The following is a 20,001-nucleotide window of genomic DNA, read 5'->3' as shown; positions in this document are numbered from 1 at the left end:
TGAGACACAACCACATGAGAGATCTTTGTGGCTTTCATTATATGGTTTTTAATGATTACAATTACTGAAGACCTTCAATGCACCAGGCATTATATACATAATATTCGTAATCTCATGACAATTTGGCAAGGTTGGTGTGATCCTTCTTATATTGATAAGGAAATAGAAGTTCACTGAGCCTGAGTAACATACATACTCAGGAAATGGCTGAGCCTTGACTGATATGTGTCTGTTTACCTCTGACTCTAGGCCTGTGCTTGTTTTTATATTATTCCCAATAAAGCACTCCCACTCAGTCCATTTTTACCTATTACACTGCTTCATTTTCTTTCTTCCATGAAGTCAATACTTTCTGTATTCCTAGCATTTGAAACACAGTGACTACTCAATGCATATTGACTGACTGTCTAAATAAATAAACAATTTGAACTAACTGAATCTCATCCCCCTTTCATTATCTGGCTTGCCATTCTTTCAGGTGGCTTCCTGGAACAACATTTCTTTATTTCTTTAACCAAAGGGAGTTAAAATTCTAATTCTGTCTCTATATATCATATTTTCCAGTCCCTTTTTGTAAAGCAAGCCTACTAGGTAAATACATAAAACTGGGATAGCAAGTAAGAGAAGTAATGAGTCTAGTAACATGTGGAATTTAGATACGGTTATTATCCTCTGAGATATTAATATACAGTATTTCCACATTATCCTTTTAGATAAAAGATTCCAGAAGTTAGAGCTTTACATAAAACCAAGAAAGAAACTCATCTTCAGGAGAGGTGAGCATTAGGCCAAAAGAGCAACACCTAGATTGTCCTATGTATGTATGGCCTAGTGTAAGGGATAAAGACTGTATACAAGCCAAGGAGTGAAACATCATGAAAATTGCAAATTCCTGTCAATACTACCAAATATTTTTTTTTTCTCTTAAGGAAGAAGGGAGAAATTTAAAATTTACTGTCACATTACTGATCTTTAATTATCCACCATAAAATAGCTATAAATATATTAAATTTCAATATACTTACATATTATGTTTAAATATATAATACATAACATATAAATAATATATAAACATATAATTTATAAACAATATACAAATATATATTGAATTTATAAATATATAAATATGTAATAAATATAGAACTATAATAGCTAAAAAATGTGGATTATATGTAACTTTCACCTCTTTATGCTAATTAAGCCTTCCATGCTGCTGTTGTCATTCATTTATAAAAAAGTTACTGATTTTATATAACTAATGGTGCTTTGGTCTTAACCTGAAACTAAATTTCAGGAAATTCACACGTAATTTTAGATGCATTTAGTCTGTCCAATCATTAGATATGTCATGCCACTATTCCTCTTGCCATATAAGCAAGCACTTTAGTTTTATAAACATTTTTAGTAGTGCAACTACTAATGTTGCATTTTAGTAGTGCATCAAGATAATGCCAGTTAGATTATTTCTGAGTCATTTTCTGCATTTAAGATATAACCAACTTAGAGTAGTGTCTGGCCCCAACTTCCAAGCATGCCTCTGCTCAGTGCCCCTTCCACAGCTGTGTGTAGGGAATGTAGTATCATTCCCATTATCATCATTTTCTTTATTCCTAATATTAGACTTTCTCTGAATACTTACTCTGTACTAGGCAGGATGTTTGTCACGTTATATGTATTTGCCTTAATACATATAAAAGTAGCTTTATGATACAATCATCATTATTGTCATTCAATAGGTGAGGTAACACATCTCTCCACGGACACACAGGCAACATGTGAAGCATCCAAATTTAGACCCACGTGTTGCTGAATTCTGAAACAGAACACACCCACAGCAGACACGTTCTGTTGTAACTCTCCATGTATACTGTTATTTTGCCCTCAGCAACACAACTCCTCCAGGGTAAGGATTCTCATTTGCCCTGATCTGCTGTTCCTAATAGAGTATACACACTAATTAAGTACCTGTGAAAGAATTAAAAGAATAAGTGAAACTAAATTTTCAATTTTTTTTTTTTTTTTTGCCTGAGTAACATTTTCTTGTCATTTGACTGAAATGAAAAAATGTCTAAGGTCTCTACAAGATGATGGTGTGTATCTATTTGGGCATCATTTGCCTTGTGATGTTAGCCCAATTTCACTAGAATATTTAATTTTCCAGTTAGAATCATATTACTGACCTCAGTGTGATCTTATTTCCTACTCTTAGACCCTAGTTCCTTATTAATATTTTGCCCTCAGATTGAAACTTTATTAGAATTAATTTTGAGGGTGCCTGGGTGGCTCAGTCATTAAGCGTCTGCCTTCGGCTCAGGTCATGACCCCAGGGTCCTGGGATCGAGTCCCACATCGGGCTCCCTGCTCGCGGGAAGCCTGCTTCTCCCTCTCCCACTCCCCCTGCTTGTGTTCCTGCTCTTGCTATCTCTCTCTCTGTCAAATAAATAAATAAAAATCTTCAAAAGAAAAAAAGAATTAATTTTGAATCCACAATGTAATACTAAGTAAAAGTATAGCACCCAGATGTAGTGAAGTAGATCAAATCGGCCTGTAATCTTAATTAGGTAAATATAACTTTATTCAAACAAAAAACACACAAAATATCTGTAACTATATTTCTTCTGCCTTTGTCTCTAGAAAAAGGCAAAGGAAAATATTGTTTACATTCCTAACACAAGTGACTTCCAATGTTCCATGTCTTATAACTTCAACATCAACACTGTCTTCTATGAAGAATATTTCTCAACAAACTGCAAGTGATAAAATTGCTTTTCCTTCCCTCATTAATAATTACTTTTGTTCCATATGGTAACAGAAAGAATGCTTCACATTACTCTGTGCATTGCCAAGTCACAGTTTCCTTCTGATACAGTAACTGCCAAAACTTTGCCATCAAACACCTGGATCACACTGAGAAATGTAGTCACTGAGGTAAGCAATAAAATGTTCCTGTTTTGCTGGATAGAGCTAATTAAAAGTCAAGGTGTTCAATTTGGTATATCACAGAAAGTAATGCTTTATACAGTGTAACCCAAGTTTCATTTATTTACTTTTTTTAATCAAATTAGAGAACATAACATAGCATAATTATAATTTACCAGCAGACTTACCAGAGTTCAGTCTGCTTGAAGTCAAAACAATTGATCAGTTCAATGTTAAAAAAAAAAGATAGACAAAAATCATCTATTAACTATTGTAATTCACTATTCCATCAACTAAACAGAGGTTGTGTTTGTCAGCCTTTTTTTTCATTTCTCCACTATGTAGCCTTTTACAGTTTTTTTCTTAATTGTTAACCCCATGAAATTTTAATGCCACAGATAAAGGGTATAAGTGTTTCTGTAATGTATGTATATCTGTGTCTTATACACAGAGTAAGGCCTTTTTATACCACCCCCAATAAGAACCAATTTTAGCACCTCTGAGAGCTATATCTCCCACTAAGAATGTATGAATAGACAAAGCTCAAAGTTTCAAATTATAGAAAACAATATTTTTATTTAATTTCAATGAGGCATTTATTTGCCAGTTCATATAGTTTAACCTGCTGTTAGTTTTTTTTTGTAGAAAAAAATTTAAATGAAAAAAATGAGATAAATGAAGAGAAGCAAAGAAACTTTTTTCATCATCTTTAAATCAATATATAATAGTTACTTCATGAGATGAGATATTGATGAATGTAAAATTTCAACTATAAAATATATTTACAAATAAAGTTTGAAGTTAACTCCAGAACTATGCAACAGCCCCTTTCTGTAAACTACAGTCTCTGTGGGGAAGGTGAGGATGTGCAGGGAACTGGGAACAAAAGAGAAAATCAACAGTAAATATATCTGTGTATCAGAAACTTTTGGTTCTAAATAGAAACACAAGGGGAAGAATGCCTGGATTTTTTTTTTTTTTTTTTTTTACTTTTTATCTGGTTAGACTGGTATTTTATAGCAGTTATCTTACTTTTGAGTACACTTTCTATAAAAAAATCATGAAAGACTGAAATTTGTCCTGTCACCCATCTGTGTTATATCTCTACTTGATTGTTACCTAATCGTCTTTGTTTAGGGTTTTGGTTTTGTTGTTGTTGTTGTTTTGTTTTGTTTGGTTTGGTTTGGTTTTGTTTTAATGTGTCTGTACAGGTAGAATTTAAATTGTAGAAAAATGCATGAGTTCATTTCAGCTGGTTTGGATGGACCACACACTAATCCCCTTGACTACTGACCCATTGTTATAGAATCTCTTAACTAATGATAAATGCTATTCTGTAACCATGAGTCTACATGGTGTTTTGGAGTAGGATGTATCAAGCTGTTAGCATTGTTAAATAGTAGGTAGATTTATGATTTGCATTTAGTTTTGGTGGATTTAAAAGATGAATGCTGGTCGTATAGCTAGGATGTGCCTGTGTGAACAGCATGCCTCCCACCATGAGCAGACTTTGGGGTACCTGGCACAGAGGTGCTTTGCATATACGGTGGTGATGGTTTAAGTCCTGTGCAACCCACCCAGGAGTGGGAAGACAAAAGAGCCTTTACCTAGTATCTCTGGACCCTTTTTAATGCAAATGCTTCTGCTTTTGCTGCTGTTTTGTTATCTTCTGCCTGTAATAAAGATATCCCATAAGATAAAGTGACTCCTGTGGGTCCTTTCAGCCGTGGGAAAGTTAAGGGGATGAATGTGTAATTAATAGAGATAGTAATACAAATAATTCTCCTCCATAAAAATATAAATTGTATCCAGTGGAATGCAGTTCCTTAAGCCCCTCGGGTTACTGGCCTGTTTGGCCAGTTTGCATCCATTTATTCTAGCATTCCTTATTTGACTTAAATATGTAGAATTTAGGGTTCCCCTTTGAACCACATGTAATAACTCCCTCATTAATTAATGAATTTAAAAAAATCTTTGACATGTTTTAATTTTATATCTGGATGAGAGTAATAATTGTATCCTGTTTTACATTTTACCCTTTATTAACTCAAATAAGGAGCGGCAGCACAGCATAGTTTTTAGGGCGAAAGACACTAGTCAGACCACCATCTGGGTTAGAATCCAGATGTTGCCAGCTTTCCGATTTTGGCAAAGGTACTTAAATCCTCCAAGTATCCATTTCAGCAATAGACAAAGGGTTTGCCTAATATAACTTCCTTATAATATTTTTTTTAAATCATTATGCCTTTGTTTCCTATCAGCGAAATAGGAACACTACCAGCTCCTGTCTCATGGGATTGGGAGATGAGTAAATGAGAAAATAAATGCATGAAATCAGACTGCCAACTCTTCCCACCATCTTTCCGTGCGGCCATAATGGTGCGCATGAATGTCCTGGCAGATGCTCCCAAGAGCATTAACAATGCTGAGAAGAGAGGCAAATGCCAGGTTCTTATTAGGCCGTGCTCCAAAGTCATCGTCCGGTTTCTCACTGTGATGATGAAGCATGGTTACGTTGGCGAATGTGAAATCACTGATGATCACAGAGCGGGTAAGATTGTTGTGAGCCTCACGGGCAGGTTAAACAAGTGTGGAGTGATCAGCCCCAGATTTGATGTACCACTGAAAGATCTAGAAAAATGGCAGAATAACCTGCTCCCGTCCCGCCAGTTTGGTTTCATTGTACTGACAACCTCAGCTGGCATCATGGACCATGAAGAAGCAAGACGAAAACACACAGGAGGGAAAATCCTGGGATTCTTTTTCTAGGGATGTAATACATGCAAATAAAATGCCTCAATGGAAAAAAAAATCAGACTGCCAAATGGCTGGAGCTAAATATTAGGGACTACTTGGAGTAGCAGTGGGAGTAGGAGCAATATTTGAGTTGCTGTCATTTCTTTTTTCTTTTTTCTTTATTTGTGACTTAACACAATATTGTCTTTTTTCTTTCCTGCCTTGTTCCAACATGTTTTAATTTGGTGACCTCCGAGGACAAATGATAGTGAGTAAGGGACAGGTGGGGCTAGGTAGGGAAAGATAGGTAGGGGGCCATGGGATCAGGCTCACAAAATTAAAAAATGCGGAAGATGAAAGGAAATAAGAGATAAGGGAAGAAACCAGACCATCCTGCCCTAGGTGTCAGAGGTGGGGTCTTGTTACAACAGCTACTTGGGACCAAGAAAATTACCGGACCCTAAAAAGGAAGTAAGCCATTGAAGGTGCTATCACTAGTCCTTGCTCTATGGTGATATCAATAGAGATGTTAAAAGGATTTAAGCCATCTATAAAAAACCCACAGCAAGTATAATTCTCAAGGGGGAAAAACTGAGAGTTTTTCCCCTAAAGTCAGGAACGCAGCAGGGATGTCCACTATCACCACTGCTCTTCAACATAGTACTAGAAGTGCTACCCTCAGCAATCAGACAACAAAAAGAAATAAAAGGCATCCAAATAGGCAAAGAAGAAGTCAAACTCTCACTCTTTGCAGATAATATGATACTTTATATGGAAAACCCAAAACTGCTAGAACTCATACAGGAATTCAGTAAGTGGCAGGATATAAATTCAATGCACAGAAATCAGTTGCATTTCTATACACCAACAACAAGACAGAAGAAAGAGAAATTAAGGAGTCGATCCCATTTACAGTTGCTCCCCAAACCAGAAGATACCTAGGAATAAATCTAACCAAAGAGGCAAAGAAACTGTACTCAGAAAACTATAGAATCCTCATGAAAGAAATTGAGGAAGACACAAAGAAATGGAAAAACGTTCCATGCTCATGGATTCGAAGAACAAATATTGTGAAAATGTCTATGCTACTTAGAGCAATCTACACATTTAATGCAATCCCTTTCAAAATACCATCAACTTTTTTCAAAGAAATGGAACAAATAATCCTAAAATTTGTATGGAACCAGAAAAGACCCCGAATAGCCAGAGGAATGTTGAAAAAGAAAAGCAAAGCTGGTGGAATCAAAATTCCGGACTTCAAGCTCTATTACAAAGCTTTCATCATCAAAACAGTATGGTATTGGCACAAAATAGACCCATAGATCAATGGAACAGAATAGAGAGCCCAGAAATGGACCCTCAACTCTATGGTCAACTAATCTTCGACAAAGCAGGAAAGAATGTCCAATGGAAAAAGGAAAGTCTCTTCAACAAATGGTGTTGGGAAAATTGGACAGCCACATGCAGAATGAAATTGAACCATTTCCTTACACCACACACAAAAATAGACTCAAAATGGATGAAAGACCTAAATGTGAGGCAGGAATCCATCAAAATCCTTGAGGAGAACACAGGCAGCAATCTCTTTGACCTCAGCTGCAGCAACTTCTTCCTAGACGCATCGCCAAAGGCAAGGGAAGCAAGGGCAAAAATGAACTATTGGAACTTCAAGATAAAAAGCTTTTGCACAGCAAAGGAAACAGTCAACAAAACCAAAAGACAGCCGACAAAATGGGAGAAGATATTTGCAAATGACATATCAGATGAAGGGCTAGTATCCAAAATCTATAAAGAACTTATCAAACGCAACACCCAAAGAACAAATAGTCCAATCAAGAAATGGGCAGAACACATGAACAGACATTTTTCCAAAGAAGACATCCAAATGGCCAACAGACACATGAAAAAGTGCTCAACATCGCTCGGCATCAGGGAAATCCAAATCAAAACCTCAATGAGATACCACCTCACACCAGTCAGAATGGCTAAAATTAACAAGTCAGGAAACGACAGATATTGGCAGGGATGCAGAGAAAGGGGAACCCTCCTACACTGTTGGTGGGAATGCAAGCTGGTGCAACCACTCTGGAAAACAGTATGGAGGTTCCTCAGAAAGTTGGAAATAGAGCTACCATGCGACCCAGCAATTGCACTACTGGGTATTTACCCCAAAGATACAAATGTAGGGATCTGAAGGGGTACATGCACCCCGATGTTTATAGCAGCAATGTCCACAATAACCAAACTATGGAAAGAGCCTAGATGTCCATCAACAGATGAATGGATAAAGAAGTGGTATATATATACAATGGAATATTATGCAGCCATCAAAAAAATGAAATCTTTCCATTTGTAACGACATGGATGGAACTGGAGGGTATTATGCTAAGCGAAATAAGTCAATCAGAGAAAGACAAGTATCAGATGATCTCACTGATATGAGGAATTTGAGAAACAAGATAAAGGATCACAGGGGAAGGGAGGGAAAAATGAAACAAGACGAAACCAGAGGGGGAGACAAACAATAAGAGACTCTTAATCTCAGGAAACAAACTGAGGGTTGCCGGAGTGGAGGGGCGTGGGAGGGAGAGGGTGGCTGGGTAATGGACATTGGGGAGGGTATGTGCTATGGTGAGCGCTGTGAATTGTGTAAGACCGATGAATCACAGACCTGTACCCCTGAAACAAAGAAAACATTATATGTTAATAAAAAAAATTAAAAAAATAAAAAATGCATGAAAAACCAAAAAAAAAAAAAAAAGAATTAAATTCCCTGGTTAGCTTTCTATAAAAGACCATCCCTAAAAGACCTTAGTGGCAATCCTGTTGGGACCCCTCTGATTCCTGAGAGCTTTTTTTCTGTATCCTTGCTTAATAAACTTCTGTTGCTTTACTCACTCTCCTTTGTCCACAAGATTAATTCTTCAACTCTGTGAGACAAGAACCTAGCTCTCCCACATCAATACAATCTGTTAAACACATAAATTCTTTTGTTCAACCCCTTTCTCTTAGATTTATTCAGAGATTGTCTTATTTCTTTTGGTATGTGAAAACTCCCCAAACCTAGATACTGTGATACGGATCACAATATCAACCAGAGAATGCTGGACACATAGCCACACAGAATCAGAGGAAATTAAATGAAAGTATTATATTATCTTCATCCTTACAAATTACTTTTAATTACATCTCTCCATTAAAAAAAATGTTATTTACCTCAAAAGCAGATCTGGACAAGGTTTGATAACTTTCAAAAATCAACTAGTGATTTTCCCAGATTCTTCAGAAGTTTATCCAGTTAGGGATGAGAGCGGGAGAAAAGATTAGGTAGGCCAGTTGGAAAATGAAGTACTAATCATTCCCACTCTTAGGATGTGATTAGAGTAAATTACTGATGAATTCAACTTGATAAAAAAAAAATTCTCTTGGGAATGAGGCTTAGGCAAGTGACCCACAAAACAGATGGATGAGCAGTCACTGATACTTTCTTACTTTCAGCTGAACTGACTGAAATAAGGCTAGAGATATTGATAAAACCAAACACATTTCTCCTATGTTCCACCCTCCTTAAATAGGCAAGAAGATACTATTAAAATCATTATGTTCAAGAGGAGGAAAATAAGAGGTTAACTTAAAATTCTATGCTCTATTGAACCCAGTATACGTACTTTCCCCAAAGCAACAACAAATGCACCTCAGAAATGCAATCAAGGTGTCAAACTCATTCTAGCAAACCTATTGTGCCAACTCATAATTAATGTTGCCTCTCAGGAAATTTCCATGAACAGGGCCAAATATTATTCACAACTTTATCATACTTTACATTATCCATCTAAAAAGGGAAGAAATGTATATAATGGAGAAGGATGAACTTTGAGGATATGCTCTTGATAATAGAACCAATCTTTAAAAAAAAGAAAAAAAAAAGTGTCTTGACAAATTTGTAAAGAATCTATGATACTGACACTAATTGGTGGCAAATCTGACAGGTTAAAGATAAGGGAGTTGTCTCAGCTGAGGAGCAATTCTGTAGATCCACTTTTCTATATTCCTTTCCATGCCAATCACTGAAAATGCCGGTGAACGGGCCCAGCTGAATTGAGCCATTGAAGGCAAGAGTACGGAATTAATTGTGTTCTCTTGCTTCTTTTCCTACTGCCAAAGAAAAGCACTATTGTCCTCCCTGAAGGATTCCCTTTCAGCCTTAAGGATTACTGCCAACTTCATTGAGAAAGTCAAACTGCATATCCAAGTGAAAGTAAGGGGGGTTTGCACCCAGCTTTGTTCTTGGGAGAGGGGGTTGTGATGGGTTCTAAACGTAAGCATCACACTTTAAGTTTATTTTAAAAGTGGCTTAATGAAAAATGAGAAACACAGAAGAGTGAAAAAGAAAACAGAATAAAGTATCAATTTATAGGCTGAATAAAATTTACACTGAATGCTATCTATAATGTTGTCTATGCACGCATGCTATGAAATTACACTTGTTAAATGCATCAGAGCCTCTGAACCACAGAGAGCAATCTTATCTGAAGTAATAATATAAATGTCCACTTTCACAGATTAATGGATACATTGGACTAAAAAAAAACACTTTTCTTAATGTGACCTAATTAAGGGTATAAATTAAAAAAAGATTTTGAGCCATAAAAATGTCAGATCTCAAATATAACTTATTTGAGGATTTGAAGATAACCCACATAAAATGCAAGAACTATTCAGTTACTCCCCAAGAAAAGGACGTGCTAGTATTCCTTATGGGATTCAGGTTAAGTTGACTGGATGATCAGGACTAAAATATATGATATATTAGGAAAAGTGTAACATCACTACATAAATGAAAAACGACATTAAATTTCCAACACAGTTTGTCTGAACTTAATACAATTTAGCAGCCTAATTGGCAGTTAAGACTCCATATGGGAAATGTTAAATAATTTTAAGGTAAGAAAATATCTACTTTCTCTTTAGGAGCAGAGGATTATATGCTACAGAAATTTTTGCTGTAGATACTGGATACAAGGATACACTGCTCCAGAACCAAAAAAAAAAAAAAAAATGTTATATTCATTAGGTTAAATGTCTTCATAGCTCTTGGCACTTGTAATAAGGCTGAGCGGGAAGTAGTCTGTAATTTTATTCACTATTCTAGTTGGATTTCATTTTCTTACACTTCCTGCAACAAAGACACATTGTTATTTTGTTGTTACTGAATTCTGGGCAAATAACCGTACAGAAAACCTCTAAAAAAACCCTGGATATGTAGAGTAAAAACTGTGAAATGCATAAGCCAACAGTTTTATTTAGTAATAAATTCAATCATATGGCACAATGGGTTTTGTTTGTTTATCTGTGCTTCATTAAAGTGAGCTCCCAGCATTTCTTCTTTGTTTGTGAAAGATCTATTATAAACATGACTCCCTGCAAGCCAAGCAACGTGAAATGTACATGTACACCTTAAATTAACTTTCCAAGTGGCCATAGCTTTCTGAAAAGTATGAAGCCATAGAACATGATAGTATTCAACCGAAGATTGGCCTGAACTAAAGATCAAAAATTAGTCAAGCTCCTAAGTATTTTGGCATTGCAGCACCTTCACACTACAACCTATTTATCCTAAATACATTTTCCTAACAAGTAATTTTCCGGATGTCACCACAATTTACCAGGGTCAGCATCTAAATGTAGAACAAGTAACTTATTTAAATTAGTTTATTTGGTCAGAACAAAAGCTAGCTGACCTGGCATGCGTCATATGATTATTAATTTAGTTGTGCTTGGGATTTAAAACATCTTCTTTGCAGTAGCAGGTGGTTTATAACAGTGAATTAAAGCACACAGGCTTAAGATCATGTTCAGAATATATCAAGTAAGAAACAGAATGTCCTTTTAGCAAGGCTGTACTGGATGGAAAAATAAAAGGCTACATCTTAAATTAAAATTCATTGTGGGCCTAAAGCCTTAAGAAGTTTACAAGTTTGTTTGTTTGTTTTCCTTTTGAGTTTGGTTGTTGATTTTGTTGTTGTTATGATCCTTATCCTTTAATTAATTGGGCTTGGATCTTTTGGATCTTAACCTGGAAAAAATAGTTAAGGCATCCTACATTGTCTATAAGCAATCATCTATGAGAGCTTAACAGTTGTTAGGGTCAGCACACCGCCTTCCATTTCCTTCTGAATACTACCATTGCATCGGTAAATAAAGAAAAATTATTCATTTCCATATCAATCTTTCTTTTTTAAAAAAACTAAAAGTGACTATTAAAGTGTCTTTCAAACAGATTCTTAATCTATACTTCTAATGGAAGATAGGCAAATGCAGAATGCATTACTTATCAATAAACTAGCAAAGAGTCATGGAATAAAATTTACTCAAGTAGACAAAAAAAAAATGTGCAATCTGGAATTGTGGCGATTAACGTAGGGAAATGATACAAATTCGTTTGTTCCCTCAAGATGCAGGAGTAGAACTTAATCTCAGGCACTGATTGACCAAATGATGTAATCTACCCTGAGATACGGAAATCTGCATGTCTTAGAAATGTTTAAGCAATGATTTGTAATGGCTAAGATAGGGTATGCAGGAGTGAGCCAGGTAAATAACCGCAGGATCCCAAAGAATGATACAAGCTACTTAGGAAGATACTGAGCTAGGTAGTCATGAGGTTGGTTATAGAACATTATGTTTTAAGCACTTTAATGGGCTTTGTTTTATAGCACCAGATCTTTCATTGTCTATGTTCTTTTTTTTTAGAAAATATGTAACTACATACAGAAAACAACCATTATGTACTCATCTTACTCTAACTTTATAACTTCATATGCCACTTCTTTAATAATCTCATGCTGTCCCTAAGAACAGACAATATATTTAAATATATGAAGAATTTAAGAAGACTTTCTATTTTTTTCCAAGCCTATATATGTATGTAGTGTGTGAATTAAAAGTAAGTCTCTAAATTCTATGACACATCATGCCTAGGCATTAAGAGATAAGTATCTTTATAAAGGCCCCAAAGAAGGCTGATGGTGCTTCCAGAAAAGGCATTAATAATTATGTCATTGTTCTTACTCTGGGTCTCTATGCAATTACATGATGAAATGTGTAATATAGATTTTTCTCTGTACCCAGGCTACCCCTGTGGATGCTGATGCTATTCATTATGAACGTGACTCTTCACTAGCCCTCGCTCGAGGCCCTCACCTAGAATAAGGGGTTAGAAATGAGTGTTGAATTCCTCTCTCTGCCACCCAACAACTTGGCTTTCCCTACCCAAACCCTCTCCTTTTGCTTCTCCCTTTTTCTCCTTTAATCTTTGTACAATTCAATTTTAGAGATCCTGTTTAAAGTATGACTTTCTCTAATTATCTTTAACTCATTCCTGGCCCAACAAACCAAATTACTTTCTCATTATTGCTTACATAGTACTTTACATGAAGTTCAGTTATATCGTATCAGTGTTTAGTCACAGGAATACTTGGTCCAGTGTGACAGATATTAGGTCTCATTAACATTTGAGTCCTCAGTGTCAAATAATAAGCCTTCTGTAAAACCTTGCTAAAATACATTGATATGTTTTCTATTTATGTAACATATTACAGTTTTCAAGTTACTGTCTCATGTATTAAGACAGATTTTGTAATAAGGAGTCAGCATATGTTTGAGTAGCTTAAAAACATCTTGTTTTGAGGAAATTACTTGGACTACTGCAGAGGAAATTGGCCTAGAGACACTTTCCATTGAGAAGGAACATTCCATTGTTAACAGAATCTATCTACTTATTAACCTATTTAACAACTACTGACTTCTTAACACTCTGTAAGATTCTGAGAACACCAGTTCATGACAAAGTTGGTCCCTCAAAACAACTCAGAATTGAGCAGTGAGACAGAAAAATATACAAAGCTATCATAAAATAATCTTCATCTCTTTCAGGGTACTCCTATATAAATATTTATTTTTAAAAATGTGAGAATTGTTATAAAATATCAGAATCAATGGACAGCATAAGATTTGCAAATATAATTTATTTTGGCCTTCTGTGTAGTCGGAGACATACAGATTCTTATTCTTGCTTCTCCTAGAAGCTCCCAACTATTTGTCCCACAAGCAAACAATGAGCATGACTTATTATTTTAAAATGTGTTGAACCTGCAGGCCCCATGAGCTACTGTACTTGGACTGGGGAAATCTGCTCTGTGTTCTGCTGGAGAATTACAAAATACTGCTGCCTAGAGCAATATTAACTATTAATGTCTTTGTTGTGGTATCTTAAATTTTTTTTTCCGTCATACAGAATAATTATTTTTCTCTGCCCTTTTCCACATTACTTTGTCTTGTACTCTCTAATCTTTTTTATATACTATCAGCAATCTCAAGAGAATGCCACTTAAATTTATACCCCTTTCAGAATTTTTAGTTAGAAAATGTCCTTGTATGATAGCAATGAATAGAATCCTCTTGATGCAAGATCATATGAATATTGCTCTTTGTAAGAAAAAATCTTTTGTTATATAGTGGCAGGTTGTCTGGATTTGAGAGTGCAAGAGACTTGGCACAACTTGGGATCTGCCATTAAATCAATGTATGTAGTCTTATAGAACTCATGTAGTCGCCCTGGGCTTCAATTTCTCAACTTGTTCTTTTTTTTTAATGGTATAATTGATCATGATAAATATACTCTAAACGCATTTAAGAACTTGAATCTATCTTAAGATGACCAAGTTGAATTTATTGACAGCCTCTCCCAACATCCATTAATTGGTCTAGATTCCTAACTGGGTTTTGATGATGTTACTTTTTCTTATTTATTAATAACTGAACTACAGTTCAGTATACAGATGTCACAGTTCCAACTACAATAAAGTAAATTAATGTCTACATAAATAATATAGAGCATTTAACTATAGCCATCAAGCATTTTTTTTACATGGTAGAGATGCCTGCCAAAAGGGATCAATATCTCTGAAATGTCTTACCTCTTCAGCACATTATATGTACTTTCTAGGTTATTGCTAACAATAACCTCATGAAGAATATATTAGCACCATTTTACAGATGAGAAAGTTGAGGCTCAGTGTGAAATTAACAGTTAGGAGGCAAGGATCCTACTCAGTTGAATGTAACTTTCCCATACCAGAAATCTTCCAAGGAGATGAGGCAAATAATATTGCTTTTAATGTATAGATTAGTTCACCCATGAAATTAATTTCATTCTTTCTGAGAAACAATTCTTTTGCTATTCTTTTGATACAAACATTGAAAAAACAATTACTCAAGTGAGCTCATCAAATTTAGTATGCACATTCCCTAATTTTGTTGTAGGCTTTCTCATTCATTCATTCATTCAGGCATTAATATAACTGCTTTTAAATTAGCTTGATTCTGCCCTTTTAACTTGGAAAGACAAAATCTGTTCACCTTTATGGACACGTTACAGTAAAGGACCTCTTTCTACCCATCTTTATATTCTTACCCTACTCACAAAAGTAAGTTCCCGGAAGTAGAAAGCAAATAAATCAAGACTGCCATGGTGTGCTACTTTTAAATGCACATATAGCAGCATATTTCCTGCAAGAAATGAGAGACATAACCACCTAGAAATCCCTCCTTTCCTAGCCTGTCGCCAGTTAGAGCAAATCAACACGTGGTTGTCTCCAAAATAGCAACTCTATTCACACGTTTAAGGCAAAGAACAGTGCTTTCCATCCTTTATAAACATACACTTGGTTGAAGAGAAAAACTTTCATCACCTATGTTTCTTTTTTGTTTTTAGCACTAGCTGAAGCCCTACTTTGATTTTCCTTTATTCAGATATGTTTCTTTCTAAAGCAGTTTTATGACACCCATCCTCAGTTAGTATGATTATTAAATTATGAAAGCATGGTTAGGAGAGAGTTTGTGCCTTCAATTAAACTTATTATCTGTCATCTCACTCTTGTTTAATATAAAGAAAATATAAGGTATTAAAGAACCAACTTATTCTGAATATTAAGAAGAAATTAAAAGTTTTCAAGAAGTTTTTAAAAAATACCCAAGTTTCTGTACTTTTCCTTCATAAAACATTTAGTCACAGTAGATTAGAAAACATCCATTATTTATATATATGTCAATATACTATTGCTCAAAATTAGTTCAGATTAACTGGTTAAACGATCAGTACTAAAGAATCACCCCAAACACTACCTTAATTCTCAAAATATACTTCATCTAAAAAGTTAAACAACAACAAAAAAAATAGCTTGCTATCATGCCTAGCCATGACTGCATATGTCTTTACTTTTATTGTAATTTATACAATTATTCTGAATCATAACTTTGTTTATTTGTTTTCAAATACTAAATAATAATGAATCTACAGTCTCAAAAGAGCAAAACACATGCATTCCATAACTACTAAATATTGTCAAAGCAATGGCATTTATAGTATACCATACTGCTATCCACTGGAGACAAAGAAGATCAAACTGAGTTTCAAGTATGCACAAGTCTTTGTTATTCATGACAAATACAGCAAATGAAAACTCTAAACTCAACTAGATAAATGACTAGTGAGGGTCTCAGACGTAGTAGGCTTATATATTCATTTGAGGACTTTAATATACACTTACTAAGTATCCAACATGTATATAGGAATATTATAGGTATAATGAAAAATGAGGGTTTATAAATAACCTGTTCTCTTTCCTCAAGCATTTTTCAATCTTGTGAAGTAGAAAAGGATGTTAAAAATTAATTCTGTAACAAGGTAGAAGGTCCTATGAGACTTCTTAATCAGTTCTTAGCTGTAAAACAATAAACATATTGTTGGCTGCCCAGTATTAATTTATGACAAACCCAAAGCACTTTTCAAGCTACATTATTCTTTATTAAATTTAATAACCTAACATCTACTAGAGTATCACCCCTACCTTTCTTGTGTTATTATTTGTTGATGTAGATCATTGACCTTACCTGCAGTAATTCTCTCTTGTTTTGATTAATTTTTTGGAGGAGGAAGTGGAGGAGGAGGAAACAAGGAATCTTCTTTTGAAATACACAGTGAATTAGAAGATGTGGGAATAGAAGACAGATTTTAGATTCTTTTTGATTTTTCATCTACCCCTCACCCCACAATGGTCATTGCTGTCTTCATTAGATTTCAGCTGACCTGGGAGAGTAATACATTGTTCAGGAAGCTTTATTCCTGTGGGGCTAAAACCTTTCACTGGTGTTGAGAAAGAGATTGCTGTGTACCTTCTGTGTGATGCATTCCTGTCAATGGCATGAATGTATTCAGTTTCACCCCATTGGGTTTTACTAATTTAGATATTCCCAAGATCCAGATGGGTCCTGGTATAAGTACCTAAATTAACACATTAGGAAAGTGACTTGCTTATGTCAACATAGCCAGTGGCAGGCCTGGAACTAGAAATCAGGTTGTGTGGAAGGAGAAGGATCCTGAGCTTGGAATCAGTGCAAAGTGCAAATCCTCTTTCCACATCTCACGAAACTTCTGACTTTGGGCAAGTCTTTGAGCCTTAGTTTTCTTGTCTGCAAAATTGGAAATGTGCAGAAATGTGTGAAAATTTAGTGGAATAATGGAAATAAAGCATCTGTGTCTGACACTGAGCAGGCATTAATAAAATGTTCACCTCTTTGCCTTCCTAGCTCTAGATCAGTACTTTCCATGGTATGCCACTGGGCCTCATACAGACATGGATTTGGACCTATGGTGTCATATTTTGCAGCACCTCAGTGACTCTGCAGCCTGAACACAGTGCATGTGCATTAATGTTGCTGGTGCAAGAATTATACAACTTTGTTAGGGAACAATTAATTCTTACCCTTTATTGTTAATCTTTATTCCCCTTACCCACACCTTGTGTTGGTGTGGTGTAGAGGGCAGATTTAAAATAAAAGCTTGTTTGCTTTACCTAGACAGACATAGGAGAAAACAAAATCATGAGAGGAAAGGAAGAATCTCTGCTCTTCCCTGTGTTACAGAAATGTTAAGCTACAGAAAAATTACAACATAATTGTAGACATGGTAATACATGAAGAAAAAGTAAGTTCTGGAAATTTTTGAACCTATGTCTCACTTATCTCTTTCATTATCAGTATTGCCATCATCCAGTCTATGATGCATTTGAAATTTATTTATTCTTACTTTTAAACTCAATAAAATGCAGAATAAGTGATCTATAATTACCTCTCATATATTCCAAAGGGCTTGTCTCTTAAATTCTCACTTATTTTTGCTTAATTTGTCTCAGATTGCTCTAATATAGTGTCGTTTTAAAAATATTCTTCTAAATGCTATAATGACAATCATTACAGTATATAAATGCATCAAGTCAGCATGTTGTATACTTAAACTTACGCAATGTTATATGGCAAATATATTTCAAGTAAAGAAAGTTTCTTCTTAAGGTTTATGTGTCTGTTTATATAATTTTACATAACACTGAGTTGAGAAAATGGAAACATGATTTAACATGTTAAGTATCCTAATTTCCTATCCCTCAACATTCTTTTAAGAATTTCAAAGCATCTCTTTTTACATTTTCCTTCATGTATTAACCTACAAAGAATTGAGAGTTTTGAGAAATATGATGATAAAAGATTTACAAAATAGGTATTATGTTTAAAATGAACAGCCTAATTTTTAAATTGAAATATACCTAGTTTATGTTAAATATTAACTTAGAATTATTAATATATTAGTATATGATATTTACTTTTTGACTGAAATTCTTCAAAATAATCTAAATTCTCCACTAATATTCAATATAGCTAACATTTATTGAGCACTTATCATGTGCCAGTCATTGTTTCCAGTGTGTTACTTGTACTAATTTAGTATTCCTAGTGGTCTATTAATATCCTTATTTTCCAGATCAGAAAACTAAAGTACAAAAAGGTTTATAAAATTAGACATGTAAAATATGCAGTAAGTCGTAATTAGGGTTCCAATTTAGACTATATGGTTCCTGATCCTGGGCTTTAGGTAATACACTGCAGTAAGTTAATTAACATACTGAAGCTATTTCACTTTTCATTTAACCATCTTAATCAACCAATAACATTGTTCTGTAGTAAACTCTAGTATACTCATAGAGTGAAATTTTGCCTCTGTTAAATAAGTGCTCATTAGATCAATGTAGCTAAGATAATAGTTTATAAATGGATTGTTTTTTTTTAAAGATTTAATTTGTAGATCAGTCATTTATATATGGAAACAATATTATAAATAGTGGTTAGATGTCAAAGATGGTTATAAAGCCCTGTTTAATCCATTATTAATTAACTAATCATTAGTTAAGGCATTAATGTTCCTATTTCCTGTCAGCAAGGAGAAAGGTGTGACAATGAAGAGTATATAAAAGTTTCTTCCCTTTCCTAAAAAAGAGTAGGGCTAACTGCAGGCAAAAATTTAAAACAGTTGAAATCTGACTTTGCTACTTCCCAAATATCCCTAGTGTCCTCAAGCTATTTTATTTAGTCCATCATATTTTATTTCCATGGCAATCAAGATTTTTATTTCATTCAGCCAGTTGAACTTTTCTATGTGTTAGGTGGGAGTTCAGACTTTAAATGAGTAATGATATATAAATGACAACTGTCCCATAATGGACCCAGATATATTTATATTATAAAAAGATACTCTTTACCAACATTAATAGTAAATTAATTGAATTTGGTCTCTAAATGAGGAGAGACAACCCAAATGGTCCTAGAGGCAGATTTTTTCCCCTGCCTTTGGTAGTTTCATACAAAGCTTGCTCAACAGACCCAATGAGCTCAATGGAAGAGCAGACATGGTATTCTCTGAAGGTGTCACCTTCCAAGGCCACTTTTTTGACCAGAAAGTGTAGAATTTTACCTGTACATGGCTGTTCAGATATTTCTGTCCCTTGGTCTCTAACATGTAAAGCATTGTTGGGGTGGAGAACCCTTCCTAGAGCATTTTCCCTGTTGTGCTTGGTCTAGCTATGTCCAGCCTAAGCACTCTTCTCTGTAGGATGATGAGAGTTTAGGGGGACATTGGTTTTGACTCTTTCCTTGATAATCCAATACACTGCTGGATGCTAGTGTGTGTATGTGTTTGTGTTTGTGTGTGTGTATGTGCGTGTGTGCCGTGCGCGTGTGCCCTCTTTACACTACAACAGAACAAAAGCTTATGCTATGGGGAAGGACATTTTGAGCATATCCTTGCTTCAGCCATCTAGAGGACAACTCCCCTATGCATTTCAAGGCTTTTTGCTTTGTTATATGTATGTATATATAACATATCTAGCCATAGTTTCTCTAACTGCACTAGTATGAATACCAACAGCTCATGCCATCTATTGCAAGGGAGTCAGT

The 20,001-nt window shown here is 35.0% G+C and overlaps 2 protein-coding genes across 12 annotated transcripts in view; one reads left to right on the top strand and one right to left on the bottom strand.

The window, feature by feature from the left end:
- The window catches only part of PCDH9 (protocadherin 9), a 918,360-nt gene that overhangs the window by 797,993 nt on the left and 100,366 nt on the right, over nucleotides 1–20,001 (bottom strand). The window lies entirely within an intron of this gene.
- LOC113919371 (40S ribosomal protein S15a-like) lies at nucleotides 5,246–5,703 on the top strand. Its single transcript, XM_035726493.1, has one exon. The coding sequence runs from the start codon at nucleotides 5,248–5,250 to the stop codon at nucleotides 5,686–5,688; it is 441 nt and encodes a 146-aa protein (XP_035582386.1). The 5' UTR covers nucleotides 5,246–5,247; the 3' UTR covers nucleotides 5,689–5,703.

This window comes from Zalophus californianus, chromosome 3, assembly GCF_009762305.2.
Source record: "Zalophus californianus isolate mZalCal1 chromosome 3, mZalCal1.pri.v2, whole genome shotgun sequence".
Taxonomy (NCBI): domain Eukaryota; kingdom Metazoa; phylum Chordata; class Mammalia; order Carnivora; family Otariidae; genus Zalophus; species Zalophus californianus.
The sequence above is the reverse complement of the archived record's forward strand: the minus strand, read 5'-3'. Positions and strand labels throughout refer to the sequence as shown.

Bases quoted from the DNA above. Each gene is read 5' to 3' on its own strand.
- LOC113919371 (XM_035726493.1), top strand. From the start codon at position 5,248: ATGAAATCAGACTGCCAACTCTTCCCACCATCTTTCCGTGCGGCCATA.